General features: G+C 52.4%; 1 protein-coding gene across 2 annotated transcripts in view; it reads right to left on the bottom strand.

Annotated features, from left to right (window-relative positions):
• The window catches only part of PCGF1 (polycomb group ring finger 1), a 250,912-nt gene that overhangs the window by 179,294 nt on the left and 57,592 nt on the right, over nt 1-14,026 (bottom strand). For both annotated transcript variants that reach the window (XM_085642901.1, XM_085642902.1), the window contains exon 3: nt 1,292-1,444. In XM_085642901.1, the coding sequence (XP_085499027.1) occupies nt 1,292-1,444 (153 nt within the window). The remainder of the gene's footprint in view (nt 1-1,291; nt 1,445-14,026) is intronic.

Here is a 14,026-nt window from a genome sequence, read left to right as displayed (position 1 = left end):
GGGCAGAGCTTTATGCCCATATCTTGAAAGCAGCAGGTCTCGAAGAAACAGCGCAAGCGCTGCCTAGGCCAGACCTAAAAATGACAAATACAATTAGAAGACAGGAGACAAATCATGCAAAGATTCAGAAGATCCTGAAGAAGTGTCTATCTAGAGGCCCATATGCTCCACACAAACAATTCTGCTATCGGAGGAATATCAAAAGTGTGTGTGATCTGCCAGAGACTCCAGAACAAGACTAGGTCCTCTCCTGCAGACAGACAGAACTGGACCTCCGGACCAGGCACCAGTGTTAGCACTCAGTCAACTCCTGCCCCAGCTCCAGAGCAGGACCTCACTCCCAGAAGATCTGGCTTTCGTGTGAGCACTTACCCCCCCTAAAAACCTAACTCTTTATCGGCACTCACTCTTCTCCATACAAGGCCCCAGTGTCAGTTCTCACTCCCTCAGCCATGGCAATCCTCACCAGAGCTGGTCCCTTAGCCAGCACTCACTTTCCAGTAAACCCAGCACCAGTGCTCTCATCGCTCCAACTAACCTTCAGCAGGAACCCTTCTTCCCCTCCACAGATCTGGACCCAGTGTCGGTCCGTGCTCCCCTAAACCCTGGAATCAGTGTGAGCCCTCACTCCACTACACACCTGGATCCAGAGTGAGCCCTCACTCCACTACACACCTGGATCCAGAGTGAGCCCTCACTCCACTACACACGTGGATCCAGAGTGAGCCCTCGCTCCACCACACACCTGGATCCAGAGAACCTTCACTCCACCACACACCTGGATCCTGAGGGAATCCTCACTCTACTACAATCCTCGATCCAGATTGAGCCCTCACTCTGCCGCACACATGGATCCAGCGTGAGCCCTCACTCCTCTGCACAACTGGATCCAGCGTGAGCCCTCACTCCTCTGCACAACTGGATTCAGCGTGAGCCCTCACTCCACCACACACCCGGCTCCAGAGTGAGCCCTCACTCCACCACACACCCGGCTCCAGAGTGAGCCCTCACTCAACCACACACCCGGCTCCAGAGTGAGCCCTCACTCAACCACACACCCGGCTCCAGAGTGAGCCCTCACTCAACCACACACCCGGCTCCAGAGTGAGCCCTCACTCCACCACACACCCGGCTCCAGAGTGAGCCCTCACTCCACCACACACCCGGATTCAGCGTGAGCCCTCACTCCTCCACAAACCTGGATTCAGCGTGAGCCATCACTCCTCCACAAACCTGGATTCAGCGTGAGCCATCACTCCTCCACAAATCCAACACCTGTGTTGGTACTTACTCTCCTGCAGGCCTGGTACCAGCTTGTACACGATGTCCTGCATGACCCGGTCCAGCTTCAGGTTGAGCAGCGGCTGTGTTTCGTGAATCTTGATGTTACACATGGGGCAGTATTTACTAGTTTGTAGGTACTTCACGATGCAGCTTTTACAGACTGGAAAAAACAGAGCAAAGGGTGGAATTAGGGGCAAAAAACAGTAAGAATCAAGTAATAGCAGAACAGGGAGACAGGAAGGCAATTAACTAACAGGGAGCATAATAAGCAAGTGACATCTAGTGCATTCAAAAGTAACCATAATTGTATCTGTACTCTAGTTATAGACTTACTTGCCCAGTCCAGACTCCACACAAACTAATATCAATGATTGCTACATATGTTGTGTACAACACACATTCAAAGACTGCCCTACGGGAGAGAAAGTGAATTTATCCATATATCTGCCTTAATGCATATCTGTTTACTCAAAAAAAAAAACCCAAAAAAAACCCACACACACGCTGGCGCCCTGTGTGTCTTAATGTGCGCTGTTGCATTTTATGAATCGTTTGCTAGGTCACTTTTTCGTATCTGCCTTAAGACCACTAACACCTTAGTATTCTTGCAGATTTACTCATATTTAGGCTGTCCGGAAATCGGTTTAACCAGATTGTCCCCGACAGTACCCTACCGGATGAAAATCAGCTGACCCGGTTGAAACAGAGTGTCACGGATTTTTCGCATTTGTTGCACTGCTTGGCCACTTGAGGGCGCCAAAGCAGTACAAAACATATTGAGACGGGCGGATGCGATGCGTTTAATGGTGCCTAGTCAGCGCTGTAGCAGTGGCACACCTCCCAGTAGGTAGGATTGTGGGGGGCTGAGCCCTCAGAACCCTCCTTCTCCCGAGAACCTGAAGCAGGCATCTCAAATCGGGAGTTAACACACTCTCCTACTTTGTCGTTTTGACGAGTTCACTGATGTTTCATCAATGCTGGCAGATTCCCCTACATGTTCCTCCCCCATCACCGTATTAGAGCAGCTGCTTTCATCCAATAACACATTTAAATCAGATTAGTAAACCTTTAGTAGAAGTTTTGCCCGGAGGTCACTGTTGTCATTAAGGCTAAAACTGTTGCGAACAAACAGAATTTTTAACTTGGCAATTGTCCCCAAATGCTCAAAGAATGTGGCTGATAGAGGCTCTTTCTGTAGCAATAATTGTTTTCTTAAACACGCATTTATATGATGTGACTGAAAAAAGAGGTTGCCGTTTTAGTACTTGCTTAACTGCGTAAAGCAGCAAGCAAATAGTGAAAAGTGCACAACCATGTGACTTATGCAAAGAACGCGGCACTGTTGACTCTTTGTTTTTGATCTGATGAAACTGGAAAGAATGACAATGTGTTGAAAACTACATATTATAATGCAGCAGATGCTAAATCATCTCATTATGTTTACAATACGGAGCTTTTGTTTAAAGAACAAGTTACTTACCTTCGGTAACGATGCATCTGTAAGAAACATTAGTTAGTTAGATTCCTCACCTTAGAATATCCCCAGGCGTCAGACTGGATCCGGAAGATTTTTCGTCAGCAATACCCCTTGCGCGTCGCTAGGCGTCATCTGCGGCTCCGCGTCTGTCGTCGGCGTCGTGTGCCGGAATGACGTCGGAGTACTTAGACGCCGCCCTCGCGCGCTGACGTCAGTTCTTGTACATAGCTTCCCGCGCCAGGAACGCAGAGCCATGCAAAGACCGAAACTGGTGCCAAAAATAAAATCTAGGGGCCTGAAAAGGATAACCTTAACCCTAGATGTCAGTTCGCAGAACGGGGAGGATGGGTGGGTCGGTGAGGAATCTAACTAACTAATGTTTCTTACAGATACATCGTTACCGAAGGTAAGTAACTTGTTCATCTGAAAGAAACACGTTAGTTAGATTCCTCACCTTAGAATAGATACCCCAGCAATACCATCCCCGGTGGTGGGTCTGCGAACCAAGATCACACCAGAAAGTCCTGGAGGACAGAACGGCCAAAGAAGCCGTCCCTCCGGACTTGGCTGTCAAGGCAATAATGCCTGGCAAACTTGTGTAGCGAAGCCCACGTTGCCGCCTGACAGATGTCCTGCAAAGGGACACCCCGTCCCAAAGCAGTGGTAGCCGCCGTGGCCCGAGTAGAATGGGCGCGCAGCCCAACAGGAGGGTCCTTTTTTGCCAAGGAGTAACAAATTTTGATGCACAAAACGACCCACCGAGAGATGGTCCGTTTGTGCACAGCTTTCCCCTTCTTAGCACCCACGTATCCAACGAAAAGTTGGTCGTCCACCCGGAACTGCTTTGTGCGGTCCAGATAAAAGGAGAGCGCACGTTTTGGGTCCAGACGGTGGAGCCTCTCTTCCTCTTTGGAAGGATGCGGAAAGAAGGTGGGCAAGGTGACAGACTGCCCAAGATGAAATGGAGTCACCACTTTCGGAAGAAAGGAGGGACGAGGCCGAAGGACAACCTTGTCCGGATGAACAGAGAGAAAAGGAGGCTTTGAAGATAAAGCCTGGAGCTCACTCACCCGTCTAGCCGAGGTGATGGCTACTAGAAAAGCAGTCTTAAGCGTCAGCAGACGAAGAGGACAATTATGAAGAGGCTCAAAGGGAGCACACATTAGAAATGTGAGAACAAGATTCAAGTCCCACTGAGGCATTACAAAAGGGACAGGAGGGAACGTGTGAGTAATGCCTTTTAGAAAGCGTGAAACTACAGGGGACTTGAAAAGAGAAGGCTGATCAGGAAGCCGCAAGAAGGCAGAGATGGCAGCAAGATAACCTTTCAGGGTGCCCAGGGCAGAGCCCTGCCGGGCCAAAGAAAGAAGAAACAGTAGAACCTCAGAAAGAGGGGCGGAAAGGGGATCCACAGCCTTTGCTGTGCACCATGCCACAAATTTGTTCCACCGGCAGGCGTATACCGTCTTTGTGGAGGGACGCCTGGCTGCCAGAATGATATCACAGACTTCAGGAGGCAAGTCAAATGGCATCAATTGCCGCCGCTCAATCTCCACGCATGGAGGTGGAGGCTGGACAGGTTCGGGTGGAGGACCGTCCCCTGCTGCTGCGACAGAAGATCCTCCCGAAGGGGCAGACGTATCGGAGGATCGGTCAACATACTGAGTAGCTCGGGATACCAGTACCTTCGTGCCCAATCCGGAGCCACCAAGATGACTTGGGCCCGGTCGTGCCTGATCTTCTTCAGCACTCTGGGCAGAAGTGGTATAGGCGGAAAGGCGTACAACAGACCGCAACTCCACTCGTGACGAAAAGCGTCGCCGAGCGAGTGCCGCCTTGGAAATTCCAACGCGCAGAACTGCTGACATTGCGCGTTCTCTTCGGTGGCGAATAGATCTAACCAAGGCTCTCCCCACTGCTGAAAGAGACCTTGCGCCACTTCGGAGTTCAGACGCCATTCGTGATCCATCATGCACCGGCGGCTGGGTTCGTCTGCTCTGGCGTTCAGAGAGCCCGCCAGATGTTGAACCACTAGGGTGACGCCCTGATGTTCCAGCCATGTCCAGAGGCGCAGGGCCTCCTGACAAAGGGTCCACGACCCCACCCCGCCCTGTTTGTTGCAGTACCACATAGCGGTGGTGTTGTCCGTGAACACCTGCACGACACTTCCCCTGACAGAGGGAAGGAAGGCTTTCAGTGCAAGTCGGATCGCTCTCAACTCCAACAGGTTGATGTGGAGACGAGACTCCGCCGGAGACCAGAGGCCTCCGATCTCCGCCTCCCCCATATGGCCACCCCATCCCAGGAGGGACGCATCCGTCACTACGACATGCTCCGGGTGGGGAAGGGAGAGGCTCTTGCCCTTGACCCAATCGCGGTCCGTGAGCCACCACTGCAACTGCTGTGCAGTGCCCTCCGAGATCAAGACATGGTCGGACAGGTTGCCGCAATGCTGGGCCCACTGAAACTTCAGGTCCCACTGCAGAGCCCGCATGCGCCGCCTGGCGTGATGCACTAGTAGGATGCAGGAGGCCATCAGCCCCAGAAGCCGCAACACTAGCCTGACCGAAACCCAGGATGGAGGCTGAAAGATGGGAATCAGGGCCTGAATATCCCGGACCCGCTGTTCCGGTGGATAGACTCGGAACTGCGCCGAATCGAGAACCGCTCCGATGAAGAGGAGCTTCTGAGAGGGGCTCAGGTGTGACTTCGGCACGTTGATGGAAAATCCCAGCAAATGCAGGAGATCCGCCGTAGTCTGGAGGTGGGAGACGACTGCCTGGGGCGAGCCCGCCTTCAACAACCAGTCGTCGAGATAGGGGAAGACTGAAACCCCTGATCTGCGCAGATGAGCTGCGACCACCGCCATCACTTTTGTGAACACCCGAGGGGCACTGGTAAGGCCAAAGGGGAGCACGGTAAACTGAAAGTGCTCTTGACCCACCGTGAACCGCAGGTAACGCCGGTGGGCCGGCAGGACGGGGATGTGGAAATATGCATCCTGCAAGTCCAACGCTACCATCCAGTCTCCCGGGTCTAGGGCAGCTAGAACCTGAGCCAAAGTTAACATCTTGAACCTTTCCTTCCGGAGGAAGGCATTGACGTTCCGGAGGTCCAAGATAGGGCGTAGGCCCCCTTTGCCCTTCTTGGGAACCAGAAAGTAGTGGGAATAACAACCACGACCTACTTCTGGGTTCGGAACGCGCTCGACGGCCCCCTTGGCCAAGAGGGCCGAAGCTTCCTCGTGGAGAAGATTCAAATGATCCCGAGATACGGTGGTGCTGCGGTGGCATGGCTGGAGGGGACGTCTCGAAGGGGAGGGAGTAGCCCCTTCGGACGAATTGCAGCACCCACCTGTCCAATGTGATGGACCGCCAGTGGAGCAGGTGATGGCGAACTCTGCCGCCCACTGGCGTGGAATGGGCCTGAAAGCTCGGACTAGGAAGGCTTTGAGGCGGATGCTGCCGGGGTGGATGTGGGCTGACCGCGTCGACCTCCAGAATCGCCTCGGCGGAAACCGCGACCGCGCGCAGGTTGGTTCTGCGGCTGGTGGCTAGGCGTACGTGAGGAGGCACCCCTTCCTTGGCCACGAAAGGGGCGAAAGGCGGAAGTTTGCGACCGCGGGCCGAGAGGCCCAAGGACTTGGCCGTAGCCCGGGAGTCCTTAAAGCGATTCAGCGCACTGTCCGCTTTCTCGCCAAAAAGGCGAGTGCCATCAAAGGGCATGTCCATGAGAGTGCTCTGGACATCACCCGAAAAGGACGTGGACCGCAGCCAGGCGTGACGTCTAAGCGCCACCGTGGTAGAAATCGCCCTACCCAGCGAGTCCGTAGTGTCGAGTCCACATCGGATAGCATGTCGTGCTGCATCCCTCCCATCGGCCAGAGCCTGGGTAAGTCGTGTCTGGACCTCCTCCGGAGACAGGGGCAGCACGTCCTCCACCGTATCCCACAGAGAGTGGGAATAACGGTCCAAGAGACAGGCGGTGTTCAAGGACCGCAGGCCCAAACTAAGGGAGGAGAACAGCTTTTTGCCAAACTGCTCCAGTCTCTTGGAATCCCGGTCCGGCGGAGCGGTCGGGAAGGAGGATTGGGAGGTAGAGGCCTGGATAACCAGGCTCTCGGGGGTAGGGTGTTGGGACAGAAAACTGGGGTCGCCCGGAGCAGGGCGGTGGCGCCTGGCGACGTTCCGGTCCACAGGAGGAACTGTGGAGGGCTTGGACCAGGTGCCCTGCAGAACGTCAATGAGGGCCTCATTGAATTGCAGCAGAGGCTCAGTGGAGCTTGCTGCAGACTGAAGCACCTCAGTGAGGACGTTAGTCCTCACAGCCACGGCAGGTAGCTCGAGCCCAAGGGCTGCGGCCGCCTTGCGCAGCACCACAGAGAAAGCAGCACCCTCCTCCGAAGCCACAGTCGGAGGAGAGATGAATCCAGTGTCTGGAGAGGTATCCAGGCCACTGGCCTCCCCCAGTTCATCTGCCCAGTCCTGGGACAGCTGAGCCTGAACGGCCATAGGATCCTCAGATCCCTCCCAGTCGCCCCCGTCATCCTATTCCTGGTATGCAGGAGGAAGGATCGGAGCCGGGCGATAGACATAATGTGTCTCCAGCGGCACCGAACGCGGCGTCCATCGACGCCGTAACGGCGCCGGGCCCGGAGCGGGGCTGAACTGGGGCTCGACGCCGAGCGGAGCCGGCGTCAGAGGTGGTACCGGTGTCGACGGAGGAGGCGTGACGAGGTCGACCGGCGTCGGCGGGGACTCTGGAACGGGTCCCTCTGGCACTTGCGGCGTCGAGGCCGGAGCCGTCGACGGCGCCGGGGCTGCCGGCAGGCAAGGTTGCCCAGTCGGGTCCGCGGGGCCCGAAGGCGCGCCAGCGGGCGTCGACGGCGGAGCCAGGTTCCTCATGGCCGAGAGGAAGGCACTGACTTCCGCCGGCGTCGCGTCAGTCCCAGGGACCGGTGGGTATGGGGACTTGCACGGCGCCTGCGGCTCCGGCGGAGCCGCGGGGGTGGAGCCACCCTGACCCTCGGCCGAGTCGCGCGACAGGCGAGGGGAGTCCGAAGAGCGGTGTCGCCTCTTGGACTTCTTGGAGTGCTTAGACTTACCCGAAGACTTGGATCCCGACGATCGATGATGACGTCGGCTGCGGCTCCGCGACCGATCCTTGGACCTCCTCCTGGACCGGGATCGAGAGGGGCGCGGAGCCGAGTGGCGAAGCTCGAGAAGCTTACGGGACCGCTCCCGTCTAGCCTTCGAGGTCAGGGCCTTGCAGTCCGAACACGACGCCGCGTCGTGGTCGAGGCCCAAGGTGTAAAGGCACCGGCGGTGATGGTCCGTAACCGACATCAAGCGGTTGCAGTCAGAACAGGCTTTAAAACCAGGCATCCTACCGGCACCGGAGTTGAGACAAGATCAAAAAGGATCAAAAAACTTATTCAAAAAAGACTAAAAGGGGTAGCTCTCCCGGATCTGCGCTTACTGGCGCGGAAAAAAGAAGAACTGACGTCAGCGCGCGAGGGCGGCGTCTAAGTACTCCGACGACGTCATTCCGGCGCACGACGGAGACGACGGACGCGGAGCCGCAGACGACGCCTAGCGACGCGCAAGGAGTATTGCTGACGAAAAATCTTCCGGATCCAGTCTGACGCCTGGGGATATTCTAAGGTGAGGAATCTAACTAACGGGTTTCTTTCAGATACATCAAACACACACAGGGCCCTATTTCAGAGGTGCACACGAAGGCGGCCCAATCGCTCCCTTGGAGAGAAGGAAATATGCCGCCCTTGCTGGTATGCCTTTTTCACAGATCAGTGGCGGCAGAGGGCGAGGGGTAGATGGGAGGGCAAGGTAGGGGGTGAATGGGAGCTAAAAGACATTAAGAACGGTTGAGAGTACTTTAAACGAAATCACTCCAGCCAAGGTAGGAGGCGTTGCTGGGTGTAGGACATTTATGCAAATAGTTATTTTCACCCCTCTGTAGACTGGCGCCTCGGCACAGCTCACCCATGCCATGCCAAAAGCCAGTCCTTGGTCTAAGAGTGAAATATTGTTCAGACATGATTTCAGCACCTATCTTTTCACTTTGTGCGCATTACACGATGAATGGAAATAGCTTTCACTGATTGGTGTAAATTGTGACAACAGAACAATACTCTGGGAAAGGCGAAAAGACTGTTTTCATATGTTATTCACCTTTGTCACTGAAGAACCACTGGGGTGCCAAAACCAATCTGCTCTGGTGCGCCAACGGTCTTACAACCTTTAATAGTGCCAAACTGGATCAAAGCTGCAGACTCGGTTAACTTTATGTGACTGCAGCAGAATAATCATACATGCCAACATTTCGGAAGAGCAAAGTGGGAGACTGGAAAAAATAAAAATCGGGAGAATGGGGGCTTGAATCGGGTTACTGACATGTATGGTCTTTGGAAGTGTGCTGCTGCAGGATCGGACATTTGAAACACAAATGCACCTGCACGTTTTTTTCTTACCTTTCAGAAGCATGGAGCGCAACGGCAGGAAGAGAGGGGGTGATGCAAGTGTTGTGCACTGGCCAGGCAGGTTGCTGGCAGTGCATACCCCCCCCCCTTGTGTGTGGCAGCCCGGGCTGAAACAGCTTCCCGGACACCCACACAGCCGCCCCCAGTACTTCACAGGTCTTTAAAAGACCATTCGCTTGCTAATGGGGCTTTGTTGTTTTTTCACGCCTTCTATAGCCCCTGCATCGCCTCTCAGACTATTCCTGGAAGAATTAGCACGTTACACAATACCAAGTCCTGCCAGCTGAAACCCTGAGGAATCGGGTTTTTGCTTGCAGGAATCGGGAGGCGGGAGACTAGCCTTGAAATGGGTAGTCTCCCACCTGAATGGGGAGGGTTGGCATGTCTGAATAATACACTTGATAAACGTTGGTTACAAAAAAGGAAATCCCAGGAATGGATACATGTTTAGTGACTGAGGAACTACGTGAATACTTTCAATGTGAAATATGTTCGTACCAGAGTGATGCAGGATCTGAATGGTAGTGCTACATGTCTATTACAGCAAATAAGTAAAAGATGGCATGGGCATTCAGAATACACGCTATGAAAGAGGCCAATAATGGGATGGGCATGCAGGGTGCTTTTTTATTGTTACCTGGGGGTGATAATTGAAAAGAGAGCAAAGGTTCGATGTGTTAATTAATTATTATTTAATGCAGTGGAAGTGATTTCTCTGTGGAGAGACCAAGGAATGCATCAGTCTTGCTTCCACACCATTCCTTTAACTTCAAATGTTTTTCCCCATCAGCCATTAAATAATAAAAGAACGTGAAGCATAAATCTTTCTAGAATAAGTTACGCATCAATCCCTGCCAGCCCAGCCCTCTATGAAGATGTATTTCTCCTAGAAACTTGAAATGTGGCAGTAGATAAAAGGCACCTAGTCGCACCTTGGGAGCTAATTTTCAGCCTCTACTTCACAGAGGCACTGAGATTTAACTTTGCTTTCGTAATACTATTTCCATCACATGTATTAATGCAAATTAGTTTTGAATTAATTCAATTTACTGTTTTATAAGACTCCTATAACAAGATAAACGAGGTCTTTTGTGCTTTAGAAAAGTTCAGAAACTTGGTCTTACACTAGTGGGAAGTTGCCATCACTGACAAGGCCCAGCCACCTAGCAATTCTATCCTCACCTTTAAGATTTGAAGGATACATTGCGTTTATGACTAGAGAGACCGAGGGCGGTAGGACATGGTTACACACAATCTGAGGGGAGCGTGCAACATAACATTTAAGGTTTCATGTAGCAAGCATGAGGGTTTGAAAAATACTAGTTGTTTAACAGTTAGCCAGTGAAGTGAAGTTAAGGCAGGAGTTGCATGGTCTTTTCTGGCCGGACCAAACACCATTCTGGACCCAGAGTTTCTGACCAGCTAAAGAGAATGAAGGGAACAATCTGTAAGACTGAGTTACTGAGCACTGCAGGGGCCAAGCCACAAAGAGATAAAAGGGTTCAAGATCTGAACTTTATGATAGGAGAAGGGCAACAAATAAAAACAAGAGCTGATTACTTTAATTTGTGTTCTGGCTGTTTTGGCGTTGCCCATCTCAAGGGGCAATGTTGAGAGGGCCCTTTCACATATAAAAGTTTACATGGGCGGAAAGAGCAAACACTTATGACAAAACACTCTCTAAAGACGTATAGTATGGTGTGCTACAATAAGTTTTATTTGTAAAAATGTATTTGGACCACATATACACGGTATGTACACTGTCATTATACCATGCACTATCAGTGCAGAAAGCAAGCAATAATAAAAGCAAAACGTTTCATAAGCACCGGAAAAACACTGTTTCTGATGTTTTTAATGCCACAAAAATGTGTAACCACTGATAACCATTGTTTTTTTAAGGTATTGAAATCACTGGAAAACACTGAAAAAACCCCACCAGAATTTACCAAAAATAGAAATTGAAAACAGGAAAGCCTACTCATATGGCAAATATGGCGATGTAACTCAATGTATGAATTCATATTTACTGAACGAGGCTAGCAAAGCGTAAACTCATTCTGATTGGCCTACAAAGCGCGGATTTTAGAAAGCAGTAGAGTCTGCTCCAGTATGTATTAATTGCAGCACAAATCGAGGACTTCTTACATTTCTTCCCGCAAGTTCCTGACGCCCGCTTATCACTCCGCATCTTTACGTTTCCCTTTTATAAAACAGCCTTGTTCCCAATCACTCACATGGAGACAAAATATACAGAAATGTTTGAAAATTGGACAGATCTCAACCTGCACAAGGGCAGAAGCTCAGGCCTATTGAACGCAGTTGCCTTGCCTTGTTCATGGCTGCTTGCAGGCCATTGTGCACTACTTGGATGCTAGACTACATATGCTATCCAGAGGGTTGTGTTTTCTTTTACACAGGTGAGACACTCTCGTGCTTAGATTCCACAAGCTTTGTTTATTGCCTTTTTATTCAATACAGGTCATGCAGAATGTTAGAAATGGGGTTTCTGGTTGGCTAGGGTATACACCTAAGCGAGGCAGAACTCATCACTCTAGTCACGGTAAGGGAGTTACACCCAAGATAACCCCTGCTCACCCCCTTGGAAACTTGGCACGAGCAGTCAGGCTTATCCCAGAGGCAATGTGTAAAGCAGTTGTGCAGCACACGCACCAGTGACACTAGGCACACCACAAAAGAGACTCCACACAAGGTTCTATAAAAATATCCTTTGTATTATAGGTAAAGCACACAGACCACAAACCACAAACCAATAATCATTTGTCATCTATGCAATAGTCATGTCATCACATAGATCATAAATCACAAATAGTGCATTAAAGTAGCGACTTATATGTTGCAGAGATCTGTGAGAAAGTGCCATCTTTCTTGCATGGTATGCCCCCACTTTTTGCTGAATTGTTGAAAGTACTTTGACTGAGTGTGCCCTGGGCTCCTGCCAATCAGGTGCCCAGGGCCTATGTTCCTTCCCTAAACCAAAACCTCCAAATTGGCAAACCCTGGCCACACGTCAGCCCCTGGTAAATGGCACCCTAGGTACCCAGGGCCTTGTGACCAGGGAAGGCCTCTAAGGGCTGCAGCACTCATTGTGCCACCCTTAGAGGCCCTGTACCCTTACACACACACACACACTGCCCTTGCAGGCTGAGTGTCTGGATACAGGACAAAACAGAGAGTCGACATGGCACACATCCCTGTGTGCCATGCCCACAACCTACACTGCCCTGGCATACATCAGCCACCCCTCCAGCTGGGTGCCCTATGCCAGTGGTGTGGGCACAGGAGCATGAGCCCTGTGCCCCTACAGTACCCAGGTCAATTCCTGGGCCCTGTAAGTGCAGTGCTGCCATTTAAGAGTACATGGTGCTGGGAGCTTGTCAAACACGGCACAGCACCATAATGGCAACATTGAAGACTGAAGTTTGGTATCAAACTGCTCAGCACATTAAACCCACGCTGATGCCAGTGTGGGATTTAATGTACCAAGCACCACAGAGGGCATCTTAGAGATGACCCCTGAAACCTAACCTACAATCCACGTCTGGTCTGAGAGGCTGCCTTGGCTGCCACACAGCAGACATGTTGCTGGACCCCTGGGTTGGAGAGCCCCTGCTCTCCTGGGCCTTCAACAATGCACATCCTGGGTGAGTTGCTAGATCTCCTCCCCCAGGATGGGCAGGGGGAAGCTTCAAGGGCATGCCGCCTCTGTGAGCTTCCCCAGGCCACTTGCAACCCCCACTCTGGCGGGAAGCTTCGCCGGAAACCCCAAATAAGGACAGGGGATGTGCCAGCCTGCTAACCCCACCCCTCAGGTGGGGGAGGCGAGGTGAAGCACATCTCCGGGCGCTTGCCATCTTGAAGATGGGAGGCCCTACCCAATCAGGACTAGGCTACTGCCCCCCTCCCACACGAGAGTGGCAGAATAGGGGGTGTACCCACCCCAGGACAGGGACCCATTGGTCCCTGGCCTTTACCTACCTGTAACGCCCCTAAATCTAGTATTTAGGGGCACCCTGAACCTTCCTTCCCCAGATTCCAAAATAAAAAGAAGAGCAAGGAGAAAGAAGACCTTCCCTGCAGCTGCTAAGAAGAGGAAGACACCAACTGCTTTGGCCCCAGCCCTACCGGCCTGTCGACCCTCGAACCTGCTCCTGCTCCAACCCGGCATCTCTTGTGGCCAGCAACCTCACAAACCCCGGAGGAACTGGCTACCTTTTGGCTCTAAGCACCTGGGACTCCCATGAGTAGAGGTTCTACTCAAAATCAGCTTCTAATCCCTGGCATCAGCCCGGAACCGCGAACCCTTCACACTCTGCACCCGCCAAGGCTGGCCTGTGCCGGAGTGAACAAAGACCACGAGGAGGACCCCACGGCGACTGTGATCCCGAGTCCGGCACCCAAGGACTTCCCTCGATGCTCCTGACGACGCCTGCAGCCTCAGAACCAGGTAACCCCCCCCCCAACCGCGATCAACAGAGGGTAAGATTACCCAACACCAAAAGGCACCCCTGCACCCGGCACCCCGCGGCCCCCTGTGCCTAACTCCAGGGTACCTACCTATCCTCCAACTACCCAACTTACCTCTCGAAGTGGTGGTAGCACCTGAAGAATCTTCGTCCCCGAGCTTGCAGTCTTTTCTAAACCGTGGCTTTCCCATTGAAATCAATCGTGCGCCCGAAGGCTCAAAAGCACCCTGCACCCAGCCGCCCGAGTGGCCCTGGCAGTGTAACCTCTACACCTATCTA

The sequence above is a fragment of the Triturus cristatus genome, chromosome 2_2 (genome assembly GCF_964204655.1).
Source record: "Triturus cristatus chromosome 2_2, aTriCri1.1, whole genome shotgun sequence".
Classification (NCBI taxonomy): Eukaryota; Metazoa; Chordata; class Amphibia; order Caudata; family Salamandridae; genus Triturus; species Triturus cristatus.
Note: the sequence above shows the minus strand (reverse complement) of the source record. Positions and strands in the feature narration are given on the sequence as shown.